Here is an 18,599-nt window from a genome sequence, read left to right on the forward strand (position 1 = left end):
TTCTCTCTTCGCTCTCTCTCTCCCTCTTCTTCTCCCTCTTTCTCCCCCTCCCCTCCCTCTCTCTGCTCTCTGTCCCCCCCTCACCAGTCCTCGCTCTCTTCCCCCAGGTATGAATGGAAAGAGCATCCTCACTGCCATGGGACGCCACACCCCCGATCAGGCTGCGGTGATGGCGACTGCCTCTGGGGTCACCGCCTCCCCCTCCTCCTCCCGCTCCTCGTCTCAGCGCTCAGGCACCGGCGGCAATACGCCATGCGGCCAGCAGAGGTCACCCTGCAACCAGCAGAAGCTGACGGGGGGCGGCATAGGGGCGGCGTTCAGTGCTCTGGCCCCCTCCAAGACCCCCTGCATCCCACTCCTCGCTTCCCAGTCTCCAGGTCAGGCCTTATCGCTATAGACTGAGCACATATTTCACAAATGTGCAACTGGAGAATGTAACCCCGAGCCACGTATTTCGACCCGCAGACTGCAACAACACTGAAAGGCCCGCGTCGTTGAGGAGGAGCCAGTCCCCACAGAAGGGACCCCCACAGCCGCCGCCCCCCCAGGTGGTCTTTCTGAAGGACATCGTGTGCTACCTGTCACTGCTGGAGAGGGGCACGCCGCAGGACAAACTGGAGTGTGAGTGTGGAAGAGAGCGGGAATGAGAGAGAGACAGAGACAAAAGAGAGTGAGAGACAGAGATAGAGAGAGAGAGAGAGAGAGACAGACAGAGAGAGACCGCATCTGGGATAAGGAGTGGTAGTAGGCCTGTCTGTGCCTTTGGCGTTTAATACACAGCAGTAAATGTGGGATTAGGGTACTTTATTTGTTGATTAATTCATTCAATCCTTCATGTATGCCTGGACCAAACTGTTTGAACTGATGGGGGAAAATCTAGGGCTGCTGTGTTTAGTGTGTTGTTTTCCAAGAATTCTTTCTTAAATAATAATTTGGTGGTTTGAGATGTGATTTCCTGGGTTTTTTAGATATCAGTGTGTGTGAGGTTTACAGTTCACAGTCCAGCAAATGAACGCACTGTTTGACCCTCTTCTCTCTCCGTCCCCCCCTCAGTCATGTTCCGGCTGTACGACACAGATGGGAACGGCCTGCTGGACAGCTCGGTGAGTACCATGTCATAGGTCTGTGGTTATTGATTGCTGATCTCCTGACAGATAACAGGGAATCACCTTGAAGGCAGTGGATCTCTCGCTTCTCTCACACATTCACTATTCACTGGCGTCCATACTGGTCTCAGATCCTCATCGATCCTCAACCATAGTGTAGATGTTTTTATTGTTCTGTATTGGACGCTGCCAAATCAATGCCAAGGGCACTGTCAGTTATCGTCAGTTACTGTGGTCTGTGCAGACGACATCATTGTGATATTTTGAACATGGCATTCTGCCACGGAACAGCCTCTGAGCTATGCTGGGTGTTGAGCATGGATGATACCGTCTCTCAGTTCCTTGACTGTGTTGTCTCTGTGAACCCAGGAGCTGGATCGCATCATCAATCAGATGGTCCACGTGGCAGAGTATCTGGAATGGGACTCCACAGAGCTGAGGCCGGTAAGAGCGCATACCAACCAGCAGAGAACCCTGTGCCGGACAAGGATGTGTGAGGAGGGTTTGAGGTGGTTCTTGGTTGTCGGACATCTTCTTTCTGTGCTTGCACCGCGTGTTGAGTGTCCTTTCATCGGTGTTATGAGTCGTTCATTAACATCCAGTGGGATTCAATGGCAAATCCCAAGAAAGACAGGAGGTTCTTGTGTGTTTGTTTTGTGTGTATTGGATGTGTGTTTGTGTGTGTATTGAACGTGCTCAAAATGCCTCTGCCCCAGATCCTGAAGGAGATGATGGAGGAGATCGATTACGATCGGGATGGGACGGTGACCCTGGAGGAGTGGATCAGAGGAGGCATGACCACCATCCCTTTACTGGTGCTACTGGGCATGGAGACGGTGAGTCGCCGGTGCCGTTTCTAATCTGAGCGGTCCGCCAACGACAGCCCGAGGCCGCGTCGTAGTCCTGGTACCTCATCCAGCATCTCAACCTTGTTCCAAGCCCATAACCAAAACACAAACCTTGGCTAGAACCCTAATATAAAGTTAGTGTGTATGTGTATACTTGTTGTACAAACGTTACATTGACAACACATCCTCAGACACTGAAGAATGTAGGACCCCCCTGTGTCTGAAGACCGGGCTTGTTGTTGTTTTGTTTGCTTGGGCTGTTAACTGCGGAAGGCATGCGACCGCCCGGGTAAACCCCTGTCTTCTCTCGGCAGAACGTGCGCGAGGACGGGCAGCACGTCTGGAGACTGAAGCACTTCAACAAGCCGGCCTACTGCAACTACTGCCTCAACATGCTGCTGGGCGTGCGCAAGCAGGGCCTGTGCTGCTCCTGTGAGTGACCCGTCGCACACCGCCCGCCACCGTCTGCCTGTGTGTGTGGGTGTGTGAGAGAGTGTGTTCGGCTGCTGCCCATTTTCCAGTTGTTTCTGTGACTGTCTGTGCACTGATGCTGCTGACACTGATACAATGTGCGTTCCAGTCTGCAAGTACACCGTCCACGAGAGGTGTGTGTCTAAAGACATCGCCGCCTGCATCAGCACCTACGCCAAGTCCCGCCGGCACACGAACGTGAGTAACAGCCCCCAGCCACCCCCCACCAAGTCCACAGAGCAGCCTTTAAATAACTCTTATTAACATGTACTTATCTGTTTGTCTCTCACCTGACAGAGACACTTCAAAGAATTAAATCTATGACCAGGTGCACGTAATAGTGCAGATAATATAAAATACAAAGCTTACTCCCAGTTCAAAGAGGTGACAAGTGCAGAAGTGCAGACACGATGCAGTGAGATCCTAGTAGAAATCACAGTAAACAACAGGAGCTCTAACAATGTATAAGTAAGCAGGAGTGTAAGGAAGCACAGTTATATGAAGTGTGAAATTACAGGAGTGCTGAAGATCTCAGGAGAGTAAGCTGCTATATTTCAGGTACAGTCTGAACAGATGTGTCTTGATAATCTCCAGAAGGTGAGGGAGGTAGTCAGGGACTGTCCTGACCTCAGTGGGAAGGCTGTTCCACCAGGGTCGACCAGGGCCCAGGGTTGAAAAGGATCGTCTCTGGAGGGAGGGGAGTAGAGAGGGGGTACAGTGAGACCGGGGAGGTCTGGAGGCAGTGTACAGAGAGATGAGGGTCTGAAGGTGAATGCCAGCAATAACTGCTGAATGTCCTGCAGGTGATGCAACATGTGTGGGTGGAGGGGAACTCGCCCACCAAGTGTGACCGCTGCCATAAGAGCATCAAGTGCTACCAGGGCCTGACAGGGCTGCACTGCGTGTGGTGCCAGATCACAGTGAGTAATTCTTTTAAACAGTTGGGGTTTTAAGTTTAGTATAGAATTGTATAAAGAACTTGTTCAAGAACAAACTATTTTATTACGCAATTTAAAAAGCCAAATCTAAGCAGATTGTTACTTCAGTTAAAGTTCAATTAAGTAATTGAGAGCTCATTTGGAATAAAAACCAGCAGGGTAGGGGGTCCGTCAGGAACAGGGTTGGAAACCCCTGATGTAGACCATTGTGACCTTCATCTGTATCCTTAATTAAAATTCACCATTGCCAATTTAGTTTGTTTTTATAAACATCCTAGTCTTCAGTTCATACAGGTATAAAGGGTAGATGGAGTCGCCTAGCACCTACACTGTATTCAGTTCCTGTATCCTGAACAGTGATGCTGTGATGCTATGTTTACAGTTGCTCAGAAGGGGGAGCAATCAAGCTCATGCACAGTTAGTCTTGGAAAATTAGCTCTGTGCTGAAGTGAGAACCTCGTCTATCCACCAGGAGGAGCTCTGGAATAAGAAATGCACCTGGGTCACCCAGCCTTGAACCATAATAGCCATGTGACGGCAGTACAAAATAGTTTTTGTCATGTGATTATAAAACAGAGCAAGAATGTTCAGTTCTGTGCTTCTGTTTTGTGCTGGTTATCAGTTTACATTACTGTTCCAGCAATAGTTGTTGAAGAAGCATGCAAAAACATTATAATAATCCCTGGGTGCTGTGAAACATCTCTGAGACAGAAGAATCTTGGAGAGATTAATTATGGCGTAGGTGTTCGATGTTTTATACTCACCAATGCCATATACTCCTGCTTTCTGACTAGCGCGAAGGTACATTTCCAAAGCATCCAAAGCAGAGAAACAATGTGCGAACGCTTTTATTATCACTTTGTTTCATTTGATGTCTGACTGCATGACCCAAGCCATCACTTAGCCCCACACGTGACCCCTCTCAGTCTCAGAGCGCCTGTCTGGGCTGTCGGCACAATTTTGTGGAAGAAACCCTTCCCCCCCGGTCAGTGGGTTCTGTGTGTCATCACATCATAAATCCACATGTTGCAGCCAAACCCCTCATGTTTTTAGTCCTGCCTGCGATTTACAATATTGTGTCCCTCGGTGTCGTGAAGCTCTCGCCCAGGTTGTTGTGTAACCTCCTCTCTGCAGCTGCACAATAAGTGTGTATCCCACGTGAAGCCAGAGTGCGATGGGGGTCCCCTGAGAGACCACACCCTGCTGCCCTCCTACATCTGCCCCGTGGTGCTGGTAAGACACACACACACACTCTCTCTCTCTTTATTATTTTATTTATATATTATTTATATGAATTTGTCTTTGTTCAGATTAAAAAGACAGCATCTGTATATGCTCTCTCTCTCATTCTATCCCTCAGCCCACAACTTTTCCCTCTCACTGTCTTTTCTCACACTCCTTCTCTCTCCCCCCCCCCACAGGACCGTCAGTCCAATGCAAAGCGCAGCGAAGGGGAGTCTCCCTCCAGCACCAGTCCAGATGACAACACTCAGAGCTTTAAATTCACCGGCGATGGTCAGGGGCTGCAGGTAGGCGTAAATCAGTGTGTGTGTGTGGGTGTGTGTTGGTATATCTGAAAGCGTACCTTAACGCTGTTATTCTCTCCAGATCACTCCTCTGCCCGGGACGCACCCCCTCCTGGTCCTGGTCAACCCCAAGAGTGGTGGGAGGCAAGGTGAAAGGTCAGGCTACTCCTCTTTCTGGCTGTACACGCCTCACTTCCTCAGACTATGACATGTTTCTGTTAGACATCAAATACGGCGCATCATTTAAAGCTATGGACAGTCCTGTATTTGTTTTAGGACATTAAAGAGTTGCCAGGAACTCTCAGTAGTCCTGTTCATTAACAGCTCTAATGATGAACAGACACAGCAGGATTGTGTTTATGTATTTTTGGCACATTGTACACGATAGACCTATATATAGACTTGTCAATCAGATCAGAGATGATGTGCCTTTAAAGCGACAGATCTCCTCGATGGTTCATGTTTAAATTCTGTGAGCCTTTAATGTTTTTTTTTCTTAGCCGGTCTTATTGTGCGGAGGGTTTTTTAAGTGTCTGTGTGTCTTGTGTGTGCCGACAGGGTGCTGCGAAAGTTCCAGTACCTGCTGAACCCCAGGCAGGTGTACAGTCTGGACCGGGGCGGGCCCATGGCGGGGTGAGTGTTTCATCACGTATGCATTGCTGGTTCACCCAAGATCATTACAGTGCAATGCAGAGTCTTGATGTTTTTCGGGAGAGTGAAAATCGGGTCTGTTTTCGATGCTGGAACACTAAGGAGCAGACAGGAAGTGGTAGGCCGAGGAAAACCTTACAAAGACCGACAAGAAAAGAAAGCAGGTAAACATTTAGGTTTTGAAGAATATTATAGTTAGACCTTCAGATCTGACTACATCACTACCGGCCCCGTTCCTTTCGCAGTCACGACCAGAGCAGCACTCACAGTTAAAAGCTCATTGAGCATGATCCATACTTCTGAGAGAGAGAGAGAGTGTGAGAGAGAGAGAGAGAGAGGTGCTTCAGAGTGCCTGGACAGTAGTGAAGCCCTCTCTATAGCCATATAAGGAGAAACCTTTCTCTCAGCCTCTCTCTCTCTCCTACTCTCTCCCTCTCTCTGGCTTGCCTTAATTGAAAGCTGAAAGCAGGATATTAATAATAATTATTATTATTATAATAACAAAACAAAAAAAAAACTATGTTATGGTTTATATTCCAGGTTTGAAGCTCAGTTCAGGATAGTGTCTGTTTGCTCCCGTGAGTCAAACTTTAAATGTTAAGTTGACGAGACCGAAACACGGATAGTTTACGACACGCTACAAATCACATCAGGTGCCAGGGCTGCAGTCTCGAGGGAAAAGCCTGGGGTGAATTTGCATCGACTGTAGGGTGAGGGAGGTCCCAGTTGACGCTCCAGGCCAGCAGTGCAGTTCTCCCAGCCCGTCAGCAGGGGGCAGCATCTGCCGCCACAACGCCACAGACAGGCTAGCGGCTGTGCTGGGGTGGCTGTGAGGGGCAGATGAAAGGAGACCGCCCCCTCTTCACCCAGATTAAAACCCCCTTTGAAGATCACAGGGCCTACAGGACACGGGGCAGCGCACACAGACGCTGACTGACATTTCAGCCCCCAAATCAAAGCTATCGGCACCCAGATGGCCGAGGAAAGACAGCCAATGCCAATCGGTATCTGTGCTGTCAGTCTGATTCAAAGGATAACTGCCAATATCAGCCTATATCAGACAATATCAACCTCTGTCTGTCTTATCTATCAGCCTGCCTAGGCAGAATAGGCTTTCTCTGTTTGTTAGTGCCTTACCTCTCACAGACTCGGACACAAAGACATGGAGAGACAGATAGAGACTCGTGTGTGTCTCTTTGATCACCTGGTGTCCCCTTCTATGCCTTTATTTTTAGGTTTGCATTCTCCAATTTAGCTGGAATTTAACATAGTCCTCTCCTTCCCTCCAAACACGCCACCACCCCCTCCCCTCTCTCTCACTGTCAGGCTGAACTTCTTCCGTGACGTCCCTGATTTCCAGGTTCTCGTGTGTGGGGGAGACGGCACCGTCGGCTGGATCCTGGACTGCATTGGTAAAACTTCACTCATCTTTTGATACTGTTGTCAGTCGTACCAGCATGCATTGGTAGGGGTAAAGTAGCTGTGGCAGTAGGTGTAAAAATAACAATGGCTGCCATGAAATTAGACACTGTATTTGTGAAGCAGTGTAACAGGACCTGATCTTTTTCTGCAAACAAAACCTCCATACAATATTCAGTTGCATTCTGTACCTTTGTTTTCTGGTTAACTTTGTTCCGAAGTTCTGGTCGCCCCCGTGCCGGTTTGTGCGGGAATTAGTTACAAAACACTGACGCTGGCCTGTTTGCTTGGCTGTTCCCATCATGTAATGGACGATATCACGCTGAGCATGACGGTGGCGCTTTCTCCCCAGTGACAATGACGGCGGTGGCGCGATGATCGATGCCGCAATCACGGCCGCCTGGAACAATCAGTCCCTCAATTCCACTCCTTTCATCGGTTTCTGATCAATGTCCTGCCGAGATGGTGACTAATCAGACTCCTGAGTCCATCTCTGCCCTGTTCTGTTGCTTGTGTACATCGGTCTTTGTGGCACATATAAATGTTTCAAGGGAGGGGCAGCTGTTCTTGCCAAGATCGCTGTTTTCCGAGAATCTGACTGTCCCCTCCTGTGTGTGCAGACAAGGCCGGCTTCGCCAGGCATCCTCCGGTGGCGGTGCTGCCCCTGGGCACGGGCAACGACCTGGCACGCTGCCTGCGCTGGGGAGGAGGTGAGGGCTCATGGGTCGTTTGTTTGTGTGTCCTTTGTTATCATGTGAGGTGTTTTTCAACGCGGGAACTTGGCGTGTCATTGTGTCTGTGCCAGGTGTCCCGGGATGATGCTACAGCTCTGTGTGATGTTGTATAGGGGTGTTCTGTATTTCAATGTGTGTCCGTTTCAGTAACGTGGACTTGCCCATCTCTGTAGGCTACGAGGGGGGCAACCTGATGAAATTCATGCGGGACATAGAGCACAGCACAGACGTGGTCCTGGACCGCTGGAGCATCGACGTCATTCCCAACAACAAGGAGGAGAAGGGCGATCCGGTCCCCTACAGCATCGTCAACAATTATTTCTCCATCGGCGTGGTAAGCGTGATCTCGCTTCCCTGCCCTCCTCCCCCACACCTCGCCAGTCCCACCCGGTCACACTATAGACATACAACCAATACAACCAATCACAAGAGGGGACAGAACAGATATTCCTTCAAGCAAGCTGTATAATAAATTTGATCTTGATCCCCCCACCCCCCCGCCAAAAAAAAACCACAAATAAGAAAATCAATTGCTGACTGAGTAACTGGAACCCATTATGTGAGTCATGGAAGGGGGCAGGGTCAGACATGTTGAGGGAACCTTGGGTTACACGAGACGCAGTCATTCTGCCCGTCCAAATTAGATGTATAGACCTAAATACGTTCATACAGAAACCCTAGAAGCCGTCAGTGTAGTGAAGTGAACAAAATCGGCAGGGATTACAGATGCTCCTCTGGGAGACACAGACCCTGACATCAAGCCAGGCAGCACCACTGATTTCCACCGATTGATGGGCCAGAAGGGTACGCCACCCTTGGGGATACAGTTCTGATGCATCAATTAATCAATCAATAAATACGATCCTCGTGCACACCGCAAAATAACCCGGTGCGTCCGATACGGGCGGAGACCTCTGTCGTGTCTGGGAAGCGGGCGGCACCAATTAGAGGCACATCAAGGCAATACGCGCTTTGCAGCCTGCATTTTATCAGCGCATTAGAGTGGCACGTCTGCCTCCTAATAGAAGTGGAGACTTTGAAGCTCGGCCCACTCATTGCATTTAGATCTCTCCATGCTGGATCTGTAAAGACGGGCCGCCATGCTCCCGTCAGAGCTGCATTCGGTTCACCGTTTGAATTGCCGATAACTGTTTGAAAGCCCCCACCTGCGCGGCCCGCTTTGGCTCGAGTAAAACAATTTGCAGATTCATGATGTAAATTCAAGGCTGGCTATTATAGACTGGCAATTTAATTATTGCAATTCTCCTTTAACTGAAAAACATCTGAATAGCCACTTTGCGGTTGCCTGGCAACTCTTTATCTTGTGTTGTAATGCGATGACTATAATGGACACACACATTTAGCTGGAGGAGAGCAGGGGGAGGTCAAGTACAAGCATCTCAATAGGAGTTTTTGATGGATTTTGAGGTTAACTCTTTAATCCCCTGTGTCAGTGACGAGAGCGAAGTGAGGCTTTAACTGTTTGGACTCATCAACCACCCAATATAATTAACAGAGGGTGTCGTCGTGTCGTTTAATTAAAATCCTGTGCCGGGAAGGATAACTGTGTTCGCCTAACTTCAATAAGCAATGTGTACTTTGATGTTTTGCTGCTTTATCCAGGAATAAAACACTGATTAACAGCCTTGTGTGTTAACAAAGACCGAGTTCAAAGCCATATTATGAAAGTAGTAGTATGATGGAAAAGTACAGTCACCACGGCTTTTTCTCTGGGCTACTGTTTATATATTTATGACCGTTTCAGTCTTCTTAGATTTTTCTCATCCGCTCAAGGAGGGAAAGTCTCAGCTCCAATGCAGCTAAAGAACAATTACGGGTGAAGTGTTTCAGTACTTTGGGTTTCACTTTCAGCTGAAGATGGGGATGTCTTATCAAAATGGCTGTCCAAAATCCACAACAGGGTACTATCCACAACCACCTGTTTAAATTGGCATAAAAATTGAGTCCCGAGTCAAAGCAAAGAAAACGCACAGAAGAAATAAAAGTGTTCTGTTTCACTCGTCCTTTTTCTGAACTTGGCGACTGTGAGGGTACGAATGTCTCGTCCTGCTGGCCGGATGATGTTTGGAGGTTTGCTGTCCTTCTGGTTAAAGGCCAAGGATTAATACCTGATGGCTTTCCCCATGGGACTGAAGGGCATAGCCGAGCCGTCAACCTGGACAGCTGGCCTGGAGCTCTGGAGACGAGACTGTGACATTTCTGAGAAGAGACGGAGAGGCGGATCCACTTACGGGTTCCTGGCTGTCAGTCACACTCCCCTTGCCAGACGGGGGGCTAAACAGGAAAGGTCTGGAATGCTCATGGTGCTGGGCCGTTGACCTCCTGACCTTTGGCTTGTCACTTGGCGAAACTCTAGACCTCCTTACATGCCCCCTGCATCTTCCGATACACACGAGAGAGAGAGAGAGAGAGAGAGAGAGAGAGACGGGGGGGGGGGAATTATCACAATGTGTCTCACTGCAGCACAACAGCCTGTTTCATATGAGGTCCGTACTACATGTAAGCAACTGTTTTCCCTACACCTCGTTCTCCGAAAACAACATAAACAAACAGATTCCTTGTAATAAAACTAAAAACAGCAAATCAAAGACAAATGACAAATACTTGTTAGTGGCCTAATGTAACCTTCAGTAGCTTTAAAGCTGTGAGATTGTTTCCATTCCCAGATATAAATCACTCTGTTATATATGTCTCTATGTATACACACACACACACATATATATATATATATATATATATATATATATATATATATATATATAAGTATTATTTTAGAATTCTTCAGCTGTGTTTGATAATTCATTTGCTAATTATTTGAGACATAGAAGATTATAAATAGCAGCCCGTCACTACATGCGTGCCAAATTGCCTTTATCCAAATAGACTATTTAATTTTAGCCTTTTTGCCAGATTTGTTCTGCGCGAGAGATTGCATGCAATGTTCTAACTACTTCCAAAAATAAACCAGCGTTTGCCATCTTAAGTAGGGCGAGTGGAGTATTTTTAGGAGTTCACGATAAAAAAAACAGAAAAAAAGCAGGAAGGATTATCAATACAGTGGCACTAACTTGTTGGAATTTGAAACACCGCAGTGACATTACATAACACAGCCTCCTACACCCGCCCAGCACTGGCAGCGATGCTTTCTGTGTGCTGGCATGATCGCATTGTGTTGTGACTTCGCTCCCGGAGCCGGTTTAAAGAAGGGTTTTCAGAGCCCTTAATTTGTGCCTTCATATCGGAGAAGCGGCGCAGGGAACCAGAGAGAGACAATGGGGGGGATCGGGAACAAAGACGCGGCTGTGCGCTCCACAGTAGGGTATTGTTTGGGCGTCTCGAGTCACTTGACGTAATAAATCAGGGTGAGTCAGATGAACCTGGTGTCCGAGTCTGTACCCGGTGAGCCGATTTGGCTGCAGACCCCCGGCCATGGCACGGTGGTCCTGGCCTGCTCTGTTTTCTCAAGTTCCCACCTGAATCACTCAACGTTTTTTTCCCCCCTGTTGACGTCTTCATGCACATCTGAGCAACTGGTTTCACAATACATGTTCCGTGTTTAGCCACGTGTGTCTTTTGTTTTGTCAATTGTGCTGACCTGGTGATTTCTGTTGACCCTTATCCTGTTGTGTGTCACTAGCTTTTGTCAACAAGTCCCAAACTGTAAAATATAATCGCCAGTATAGGAACATCATCTGGTGTCATTCTGAATGCTGAAGCATAACACCAGAGGCACGGCATCTGAGATCATAGAGAGAGGCCCTCTCTAAACTATCTAGACTTCCCCAGTTATCGTCATTCAAATATTGTCAATTATAAGAATAAGGATGACTCCTGTTGAGTACAGGAAGTGAATTAAGTGCGTGTAGTAAAAGATGTCTCTACCAACAGCCGAAGTGAATAGATGTCAGTGTAGCCCGTCTCTGCCTGTAAGCATCCTCATATCGGCAATTCAGTCTGATACTACAAAAACAAGTGCGCAAATGCCAGTTGAAGTATCGGCTTCAGAAGACAAAGTTGTCTCATTGTGATTTTGCAAAACCACTACTGCCTCCGGTGAATACCTGGTCACATGAGCCCCTCACTAGGGTCTAAAAGGATTAAATCAATATGCCTATTGATAACACAATCGCTGGAGTCCATCAACTGCAGAAGTATCTCTGACTGTGGTTGTTACCGCCTGAGCTCATATTTCTCGAGTCGTCTCTGCAATTATAAGCTTTATGTGCCCGCTTGGAATTGCCGCCTGACAGCTCAGTAAAGTCAGCAACCGTAAAGATTACTGCGGGCAGGTTTAGGGAGGTGATCTCCCGGAGGAAGAAGACGAAACTGAACCCCCTTTCTCGCAGTCAGCAGGGATCGCTCTGTCCCATATCGGTGTCACGCTGCAGCGCAGGGGTCAACAACGTTGTGCGTTCGCAGAAGCCACGACGAAGGTGTTTGCGACGGCCATTACTAAAGAATTGTGTGCAGAATGCCAGGAGCAGCAGAGTTTGAACCTTGTGTTTGTGTTGCAGTGCTGGCTCAGGGAAAAGCAAGCAGTGTTTCAGCTATACTGTTTTTAGCCAATACCAGCTCGTGTTGATAGGGGGGGGGTTGCTGGCACAGGCTGAAGGTCAGGGGAAGTATCAGTGACAGGAAGTGTGAGGTTGCCAGGCTCGGACTGGGTTACTGTGGTAATGAACGACCGTGCTGAGTGACACCTGGCCCGTCTTAAAGATAGGCTCAGAGAAAAACATCCCCCCCACCCCCTCCCTGAACACACAGCCCGGTCTCCTGCGTCTGCTCCAACTGCTACCTCTCTCCTCGGGACAGAAGGAGCTGCGGAGAGACATTTTCCAAATGCTGCCCATGTAAGGCCAAAGCCGCTTGCTTTGTGCACCCCTTCATCACGATCTGTAATTTTCCACATCGATTCAAGTTTTTTTTTAAAGTGAATATCATTGCATCCATGTTTTGTCGAAGTTGAATCAGTTTCGCATATTTTATTTAGAATGGCAGTACAAAATATTAGATATTTGTTTCCAACCAGTTATATTATCCTCACTCCTGGTCCCGGAGAGCCACAGTCAGGTCTTTTATTTATTTATTTTCTAAGTCCACAATGGGTTAATCTGATGATAAAGTAAGACGCTGAGATTTAGTGAAGTAACCGAGCTGTAATACAAGCAGAGGGGATCTCGAAACCCTCTGAGAGGCCAGGCTGTGTCTTCTGCGTTGTGGTTCCTGCCGAGGTTGCGGTTTCGGGCGGCGGTGTGTGGAGTAGCGGACGGTGCTGCCGTGGCCGTGGGGAAGGAGAGATGCTGTCAGTGCGGCGTCACCGCAGCTCGCTTTGATGTGAAACTAGTGAGCAACAGCAAAAGGCCACCCAGCAAAAGAGATTTTATTCTTGTTTTTTGGAAGCTGAGGGGGTGAGGGGGCATGGCTGAAGCAGCTGGCTGGAGGTGACATTTTCAGGCAATTTTTCCAATGTGTTGAGTTCAAACAACGAGATCAAAACAGCCTTGATCTGAGGAGCAGGGCAGCCAGATTGCAAATGTCGCCTCCAGTCACGGGCTCCACAATCACCTGGTGAAAGCCGACTGAAAGCTATCTGGCTCAGGGGACGCTTCGGGGACCTTTCCGCTGGCAACGTGTGCTGTTTATTTCTAGGCCTGCCATCACCACCCAGTTTTCATTACATTTCGGACTGACCTCTCCTTGGGACAGAGCCGACCAAGACTCAAAACGCCTGAAATATTATCAATGAAGTGTCCTGTTCTAATGCAACCCCCCCATATATATAAACATCTTGTAGCTGTCAGCACACGCAGCCCTTTCACTTCAGTTACAGTTTAAATTAATTGTTTCCCACATGAGAGACAGGGACCAGACAGATGTGTCTGTTTGGCTGTTAATCTATTTTAGGATGTGTCAACTGATGCTAGATAAGGCGGGATTCGTGCTGACAGGGTGGGGGGTGGGGAGGCGGTTTGCAGGAGAGCGCGCCACCGAATCAGGACTTGCCACAGCCACTGTAACTGATTTTTAGGTACGGGAATAGCACCTGCAGTCAGACAGGAAATGAACCGCGGCGCAGGTGACACAATCACGCGCCCCATCTGCAACCACTAGCCTGCGCAGTTCAGCGGCCTGCCCTCGGAAGTGCTTCGTATCGTGAGCGCTGGATGTGGGGGAAGTGTCTAATAAAATAAAGCAAATCCGTAGCCTGTAATAGTGTATGAAAGGGTCTATTCCTTTCATTGGTGGCTGGTGGGGCGGGAAACAGAATGATGTGAGTTTCGTGGCAGAAGTTGTATAGGCAGGCTTATTTATTTAATTTGACGTGACAGGGGGTGGTGGTTGTATTGTGTATGGCGAATGTTTTGATACGAGTCTGAGTCAGAACATTTTGTGCAGCAGCTTGGCTTCTTCCACACTTTTTCCATAGCTATACTTTTTTTTTTCTTTCCAAAGCTCTTTGTCCCAACGGTGTTGAGGACATCAGGCAGATTGCTGTATGTGTCACCGCTAATGCGATGAATAAACCAGGAACCGCCTCACACATCCCGCCGCCCGGACTGTACACACACAGTCCGTTGAAGATTGACTTCTTCAGCTCGATGAAAAGGGGCAGATGAAACACAATCAAAAACAGATTTCCTCTAGGCTTTAGCCACCTTCAGGGGGATAAAACTGTGACCTGTCACCTGTCGGGGCGCCATGTCGTTGGGGACGCTGCACCAGTATGTTAAGCTCTATGTGTATCTAATATCTCTGTTTTGATTTCCAGACTCTGGGGAAGAGTGAGCCCATGTTATCACAGACCCTCTCACACTTTCCACACCAAACCCCCGGCCTCAGTCTTCCTCTGAAAGTGGTGGTGTTGGGGGGGAGCAGTGAGTGGCTGTCAATGCTGATATTATAACAGGCCCCAGCATGCTTCTACCAGCGGTGGCTGTTGCGTCTGTTCCTTCTAGGAAATTGTTTTTCGTCTAAAAGTTTGTAGCAAGACGTATCAGGAAATGAGGCTTCCGGAGGTTCCTGTGGCGAGTCTGTCTGTCAGGAGCCGGTATGGGCAGGGACGTTAACTGTTTATTGTCCTCGTGTATGAGGCCCGTGAACATGTGACCCTCAGAATCCAAAGCAGAAACTCTACGTTTAAAGGAGACGTTACGATCTGTGCCTGTTGAGTCCTATACCAATCTACCGGTGTTTAGGGGCTGGCTTGTTTTGAAGCCGTTTGGAGCCAGGTCTCCATCTATCAACTTCGCCCCATTGGTGCCATTTACTTTGCCTCATTAATTAGCGCGTGCTATAATGGTCTGATAGTAGCCTGGCCATTGTAAACCCCAGCATTACCAGCAGTCTCCAGCTTTCAATGAGCTGAGAAACAAGGCATCGTCTATTCATCTGCTTGTTTGTTTGTTTATTTTCTCTTTTTGTTTGTTTGTTTGTTTGTTTCATAAATAGTAGCTCGGCCACTATTTATCTGTACCCCGTGAACAATCCCCGGGGATCTTGTCTTTATGAGGGTTTAGGCCGAAGCCCTGTTTCGGCCGCCTAGTCCCCTGCGATTTGAGTCCGACACCACTTAAATGCTGTACTGAGTTGTCATTAAAAATGCCTGTAAAACAGTGTGTACTTCACTCGCCCTCGCCACTGAGTGCCCCCGCTGTCTCTGTGTCTCCTGCAGGACGCCTCCATTGCACACCGTTTCCACCTGATGAGGGAGAAACACCCAGAGAAGTTCAACAGCAGGTAGGAGACCCCAACCGCCCCCAGTATATGTCATTTCCTGGCCTTGTGTCAGGGTCATGAAAACTTTTAAACACTCATCTTTTAAACACTCATAATCAAACATAATTAATCTACAAGCTGAACTTTGTGGAAAGGATCCAATAAACACCTTTACCAATAACAACTTTCGAGCCCAAATTTGTGTAAAATCAATGTTGCGATTCCCTGAACCGAATTGTCAATCTGCTTTATGTATACACTGCACTGTACTCGGGGACTTTGAATTCATACTCTATGCTGGAAAAGGTTATATGGATCAATATTCCTGTGCTGTGGGTTATGTTGAAAGAGAACAGGACAGTCCTGTACTATCAATTGTCAGGGCTTATATTGACAGATTTTCTTTGCATTGCTATCTTCGGGTTTCACCATCTTCTGGAAGAAAAGAAGAGGAGGCTGTTATAGCTTTTATGTCCTAACCTGTCCAATGAAAGGACAGTTGTGTGTTTGTGTTTGTGTAACCTCTTTTTCTGCAGTATGTGTAGATGTAAATGTATTATTAGGATTGTTTTAGGCAATACACTTCTTCTGACCTGAGCTGGGTTGCCTTGTGTTTGTGAACCTCAAACTGAGCTTCGTAATGGCCTATCGATTGTGCGCTGGTGACACGCTGGGACTCTGCGGGACATTTCAAAGTTTTCTGGGATTCCTGCAGTGCTGGCAATGCTCTGGTCCCAGTCTGTATGCCATCTATCACGGTCTCCTCTTGGTCTTAACATTTGTTCCTAAATTGTCCTTTGCCTCTTTCCAGCTCCCACAATGAACTTTGTTGTCTTATGTCTGCTAGGCCTTTTTTATATTTACTTCCAGATTTGTCCTTTTCTTTGCTGTATAAGAAGAGAGAGAGAGAGAGAGAGAGAGAGAGAGAGAGAGAGAGAGAGAGAGAGAGAGAGAGAGCACTGATGATGAATAAAACATAATCATTAAATATTATGTAACGGCCTTCCTGTCATTTTCTGAATGATATGTTTCCAGGAATAAACCAGATTTAAGAAGAGACAAGCCAACAATGACAAAAAAAATCTATCTCTTTAAAATGAAAATATATGATTTAATTATGTATAAGTAGTGTGACAGAAGCAAAGATCATAGGCCTCGGACCCTAATAGACATGAGATCTGTCAGACGTGGTAGGAAACCGGAGAAATGTCATTCAAAACAATAATCCTCAGCTCAACATAAACAGCCCAGCCTGGTGAATCTGTGTTTGAATCTCTGCGCTCGGCGCTGGTGGCTTCAGGTGAGGTGAAGCGTGCCGATTGTGCACACAGAGGGTCTGACATGCTACCTGGATGCAGGTGAGCCAACTGTTACCTGAGGGAGCGTGTAGAGAAGCCAGGCGTGACCGTGTTTAGTCTGCTGAACAACAAAACAGCTTTATAGACCTGCGGCTATATGAGGCGCCCTGGGCTGTGAATGGCTCGCTACAAAGCTGGGCACCGACACGGACTAGAGCCAGATACCTGTCGACAGCCCCCCGGATAACACGGCCCGCTCTGTCCACAGGTGTGTGTGTGTGTATGGCAGGGAGAAGCCAAGTCACAACACAGACGAATGCAGTCGCATGGCCGTGTCTTTGCATTGATCCTATTAAGAAACCAACTTCCTGACACTTTAATTACGCAGACAAGTTATTGTTTGACTCGTGAACTTGTCATATTGTGTTTTTTTTAATGTATTACTATATTTTCTTAGCTTAAGGTGTTCAAACTATAGTTGCCATCCTCCACCCCACCACACCCCGAATCGGCACTGTTTGTATTGATAACTTCCCAGGGTTTTCATGGACGCTGTTGAAAGACGCACCATTGTGGAGAGCAGAGACTGACCTGATTTATCTAGCGCGTTGTGTGTGCATTTGTGTGTTCTTGTGCTTGTTTACAGACCAGTACGCTGCACACCACAGATGATTTATGTATGAGCTGCTCTTTGTGAGCTCCTCTGTTTATCCACCAGCGCAGAGCACACAGCCCTAGCCAACATCCTCATGTGTATAGAATTCAAACACAAAGAAAGGGAGAGAGAGAGAGAGAGAGAGAGAGAGAGAGAGAGGGAGGGTGGGGAGAGGGTAGTAGAAGAAGGGGTGGAGTTAGACATAAGGAACCAAAAGAGACAGACAGACTGAGAGAATGGGCAGAGACAGAGAGAAAGAAGGAGAAGGAGGGAGAAAGAGAGAGAAGGGGGGAGGAAGCTAGAGAGAGAGAGGAGAAGAATGAAAGAAGAGATGAGGTGGGGGGGCGGCAATCATTAGGGCAAATCTAAGCCCTAAAACGAACATCTCAGTCTCGCCATAAACGATGAAAAGAAAAACCTTTCATTCCGACTTCTCTAAGAATATAAATTAATTCCTCTACACTAATTTTCTTTTAAACTATCTCCTTCCCCACAGGACCTGCTTTTAACAGGGCACTAGACATTCTTGCTCCAGTTGTTACATGTAAGCACCAGTTCTGTAAAGAAAGGGAGAAATATCTGCAGAATGTAAGAATCACATTCAAGCATTCCTCGGCAAACTATGAACAGTATCCAAATTGTGTAAATCTACGGCTGGCTGTGGGAGTGATACTTAGTGAGGCAGAGTAGGGATGACATTTAGGTGTGAAAATCCTTGTGAATTTCCATGCTGTTTGCATGAACCGAGTTCACAGAGTCTCTGCAGAAGCCTGATGGGATAGAAGTTGAAGTATGTGTTTCTGACGCACACCTTGATGTACCGTATCTTTTATATTGAAGTATTTAATAGATTTTCTGGCAGGTGCTTTTATTTAATAGAAATTCAACTTAAAGTAATAGTTACAGAGTGTGAATGTTATACAGGAGAGTGGCATAATAAATCTGGACTGTAGCACAATGCGATAATCTGTCGCTGTTGTGTGTCTGAGCAACTCTCCACACCCCAGTCCTTCATTCAGCAGAACAATCAGTATGTGTGAGGCCCGACACCTCCACGGATGGAGAGTAATAAGTATGTGAAACTACCAGCAGCCAGACCAGCCAAGTCAGCAGCCTGCGTGCTAATGGCAGCCATCCGGAAGACAATGGCGGACGGGGGTCTCTGTGGGAACCTTCTGGTCTCACTGGGGCTGCTGTTCTCGCGCTCGGGGGGATG

General features: G+C 47.6%; 1 protein-coding gene across 3 annotated transcripts in view; it reads left to right on the top strand.

Annotated features, from left to right (window-relative positions):
• The window catches only part of dgkg (diacylglycerol kinase, gamma), a 61,343-nt gene that overhangs the window by 27,967 nt on the left and 14,777 nt on the right, over positions 1-18,599 (top strand). For all 3 annotated transcript variants that reach the window (XM_066687683.1, XM_066687685.1, XM_066687684.1), the window contains 16 exons: positions 108-377; positions 466-621; positions 1,054-1,103; positions 1,476-1,550; positions 1,823-1,942; positions 2,269-2,386; positions 2,535-2,623; positions 3,229-3,345; positions 4,498-4,596; positions 4,785-4,892; positions 4,972-5,045; positions 5,448-5,522; positions 6,867-6,952; positions 7,580-7,669; positions 7,867-8,027; positions 15,387-15,451. In XM_066687683.1, the coding sequence (XP_066543780.1) occupies positions 108-377; positions 466-621; positions 1,054-1,103; positions 1,476-1,550; positions 1,823-1,942; positions 2,269-2,386; positions 2,535-2,623; positions 3,229-3,345; positions 4,498-4,596; positions 4,785-4,892; positions 4,972-5,045; positions 5,448-5,522; positions 6,867-6,952; positions 7,580-7,669; positions 7,867-8,027; positions 15,387-15,451 (1,753 nt within the window). The remainder of the gene's footprint in view (positions 1-107; positions 378-465; positions 622-1,053; positions 1,104-1,475; positions 1,551-1,822; positions 1,943-2,268; positions 2,387-2,534; positions 2,624-3,228; positions 3,346-4,497; positions 4,597-4,784; positions 4,893-4,971; positions 5,046-5,447; positions 5,523-6,866; positions 6,953-7,579; positions 7,670-7,866; positions 8,028-15,386; positions 15,452-18,599) is intronic.

The sequence above is a fragment of the Amia ocellicauda genome, chromosome 16, assembly GCF_036373705.1.
Source record: "Amia ocellicauda isolate fAmiCal2 chromosome 16, fAmiCal2.hap1, whole genome shotgun sequence".
Lineage (NCBI taxonomy): Eukaryota > Metazoa > Chordata > Actinopteri > Amiiformes > Amiidae > Amia > Amia ocellicauda.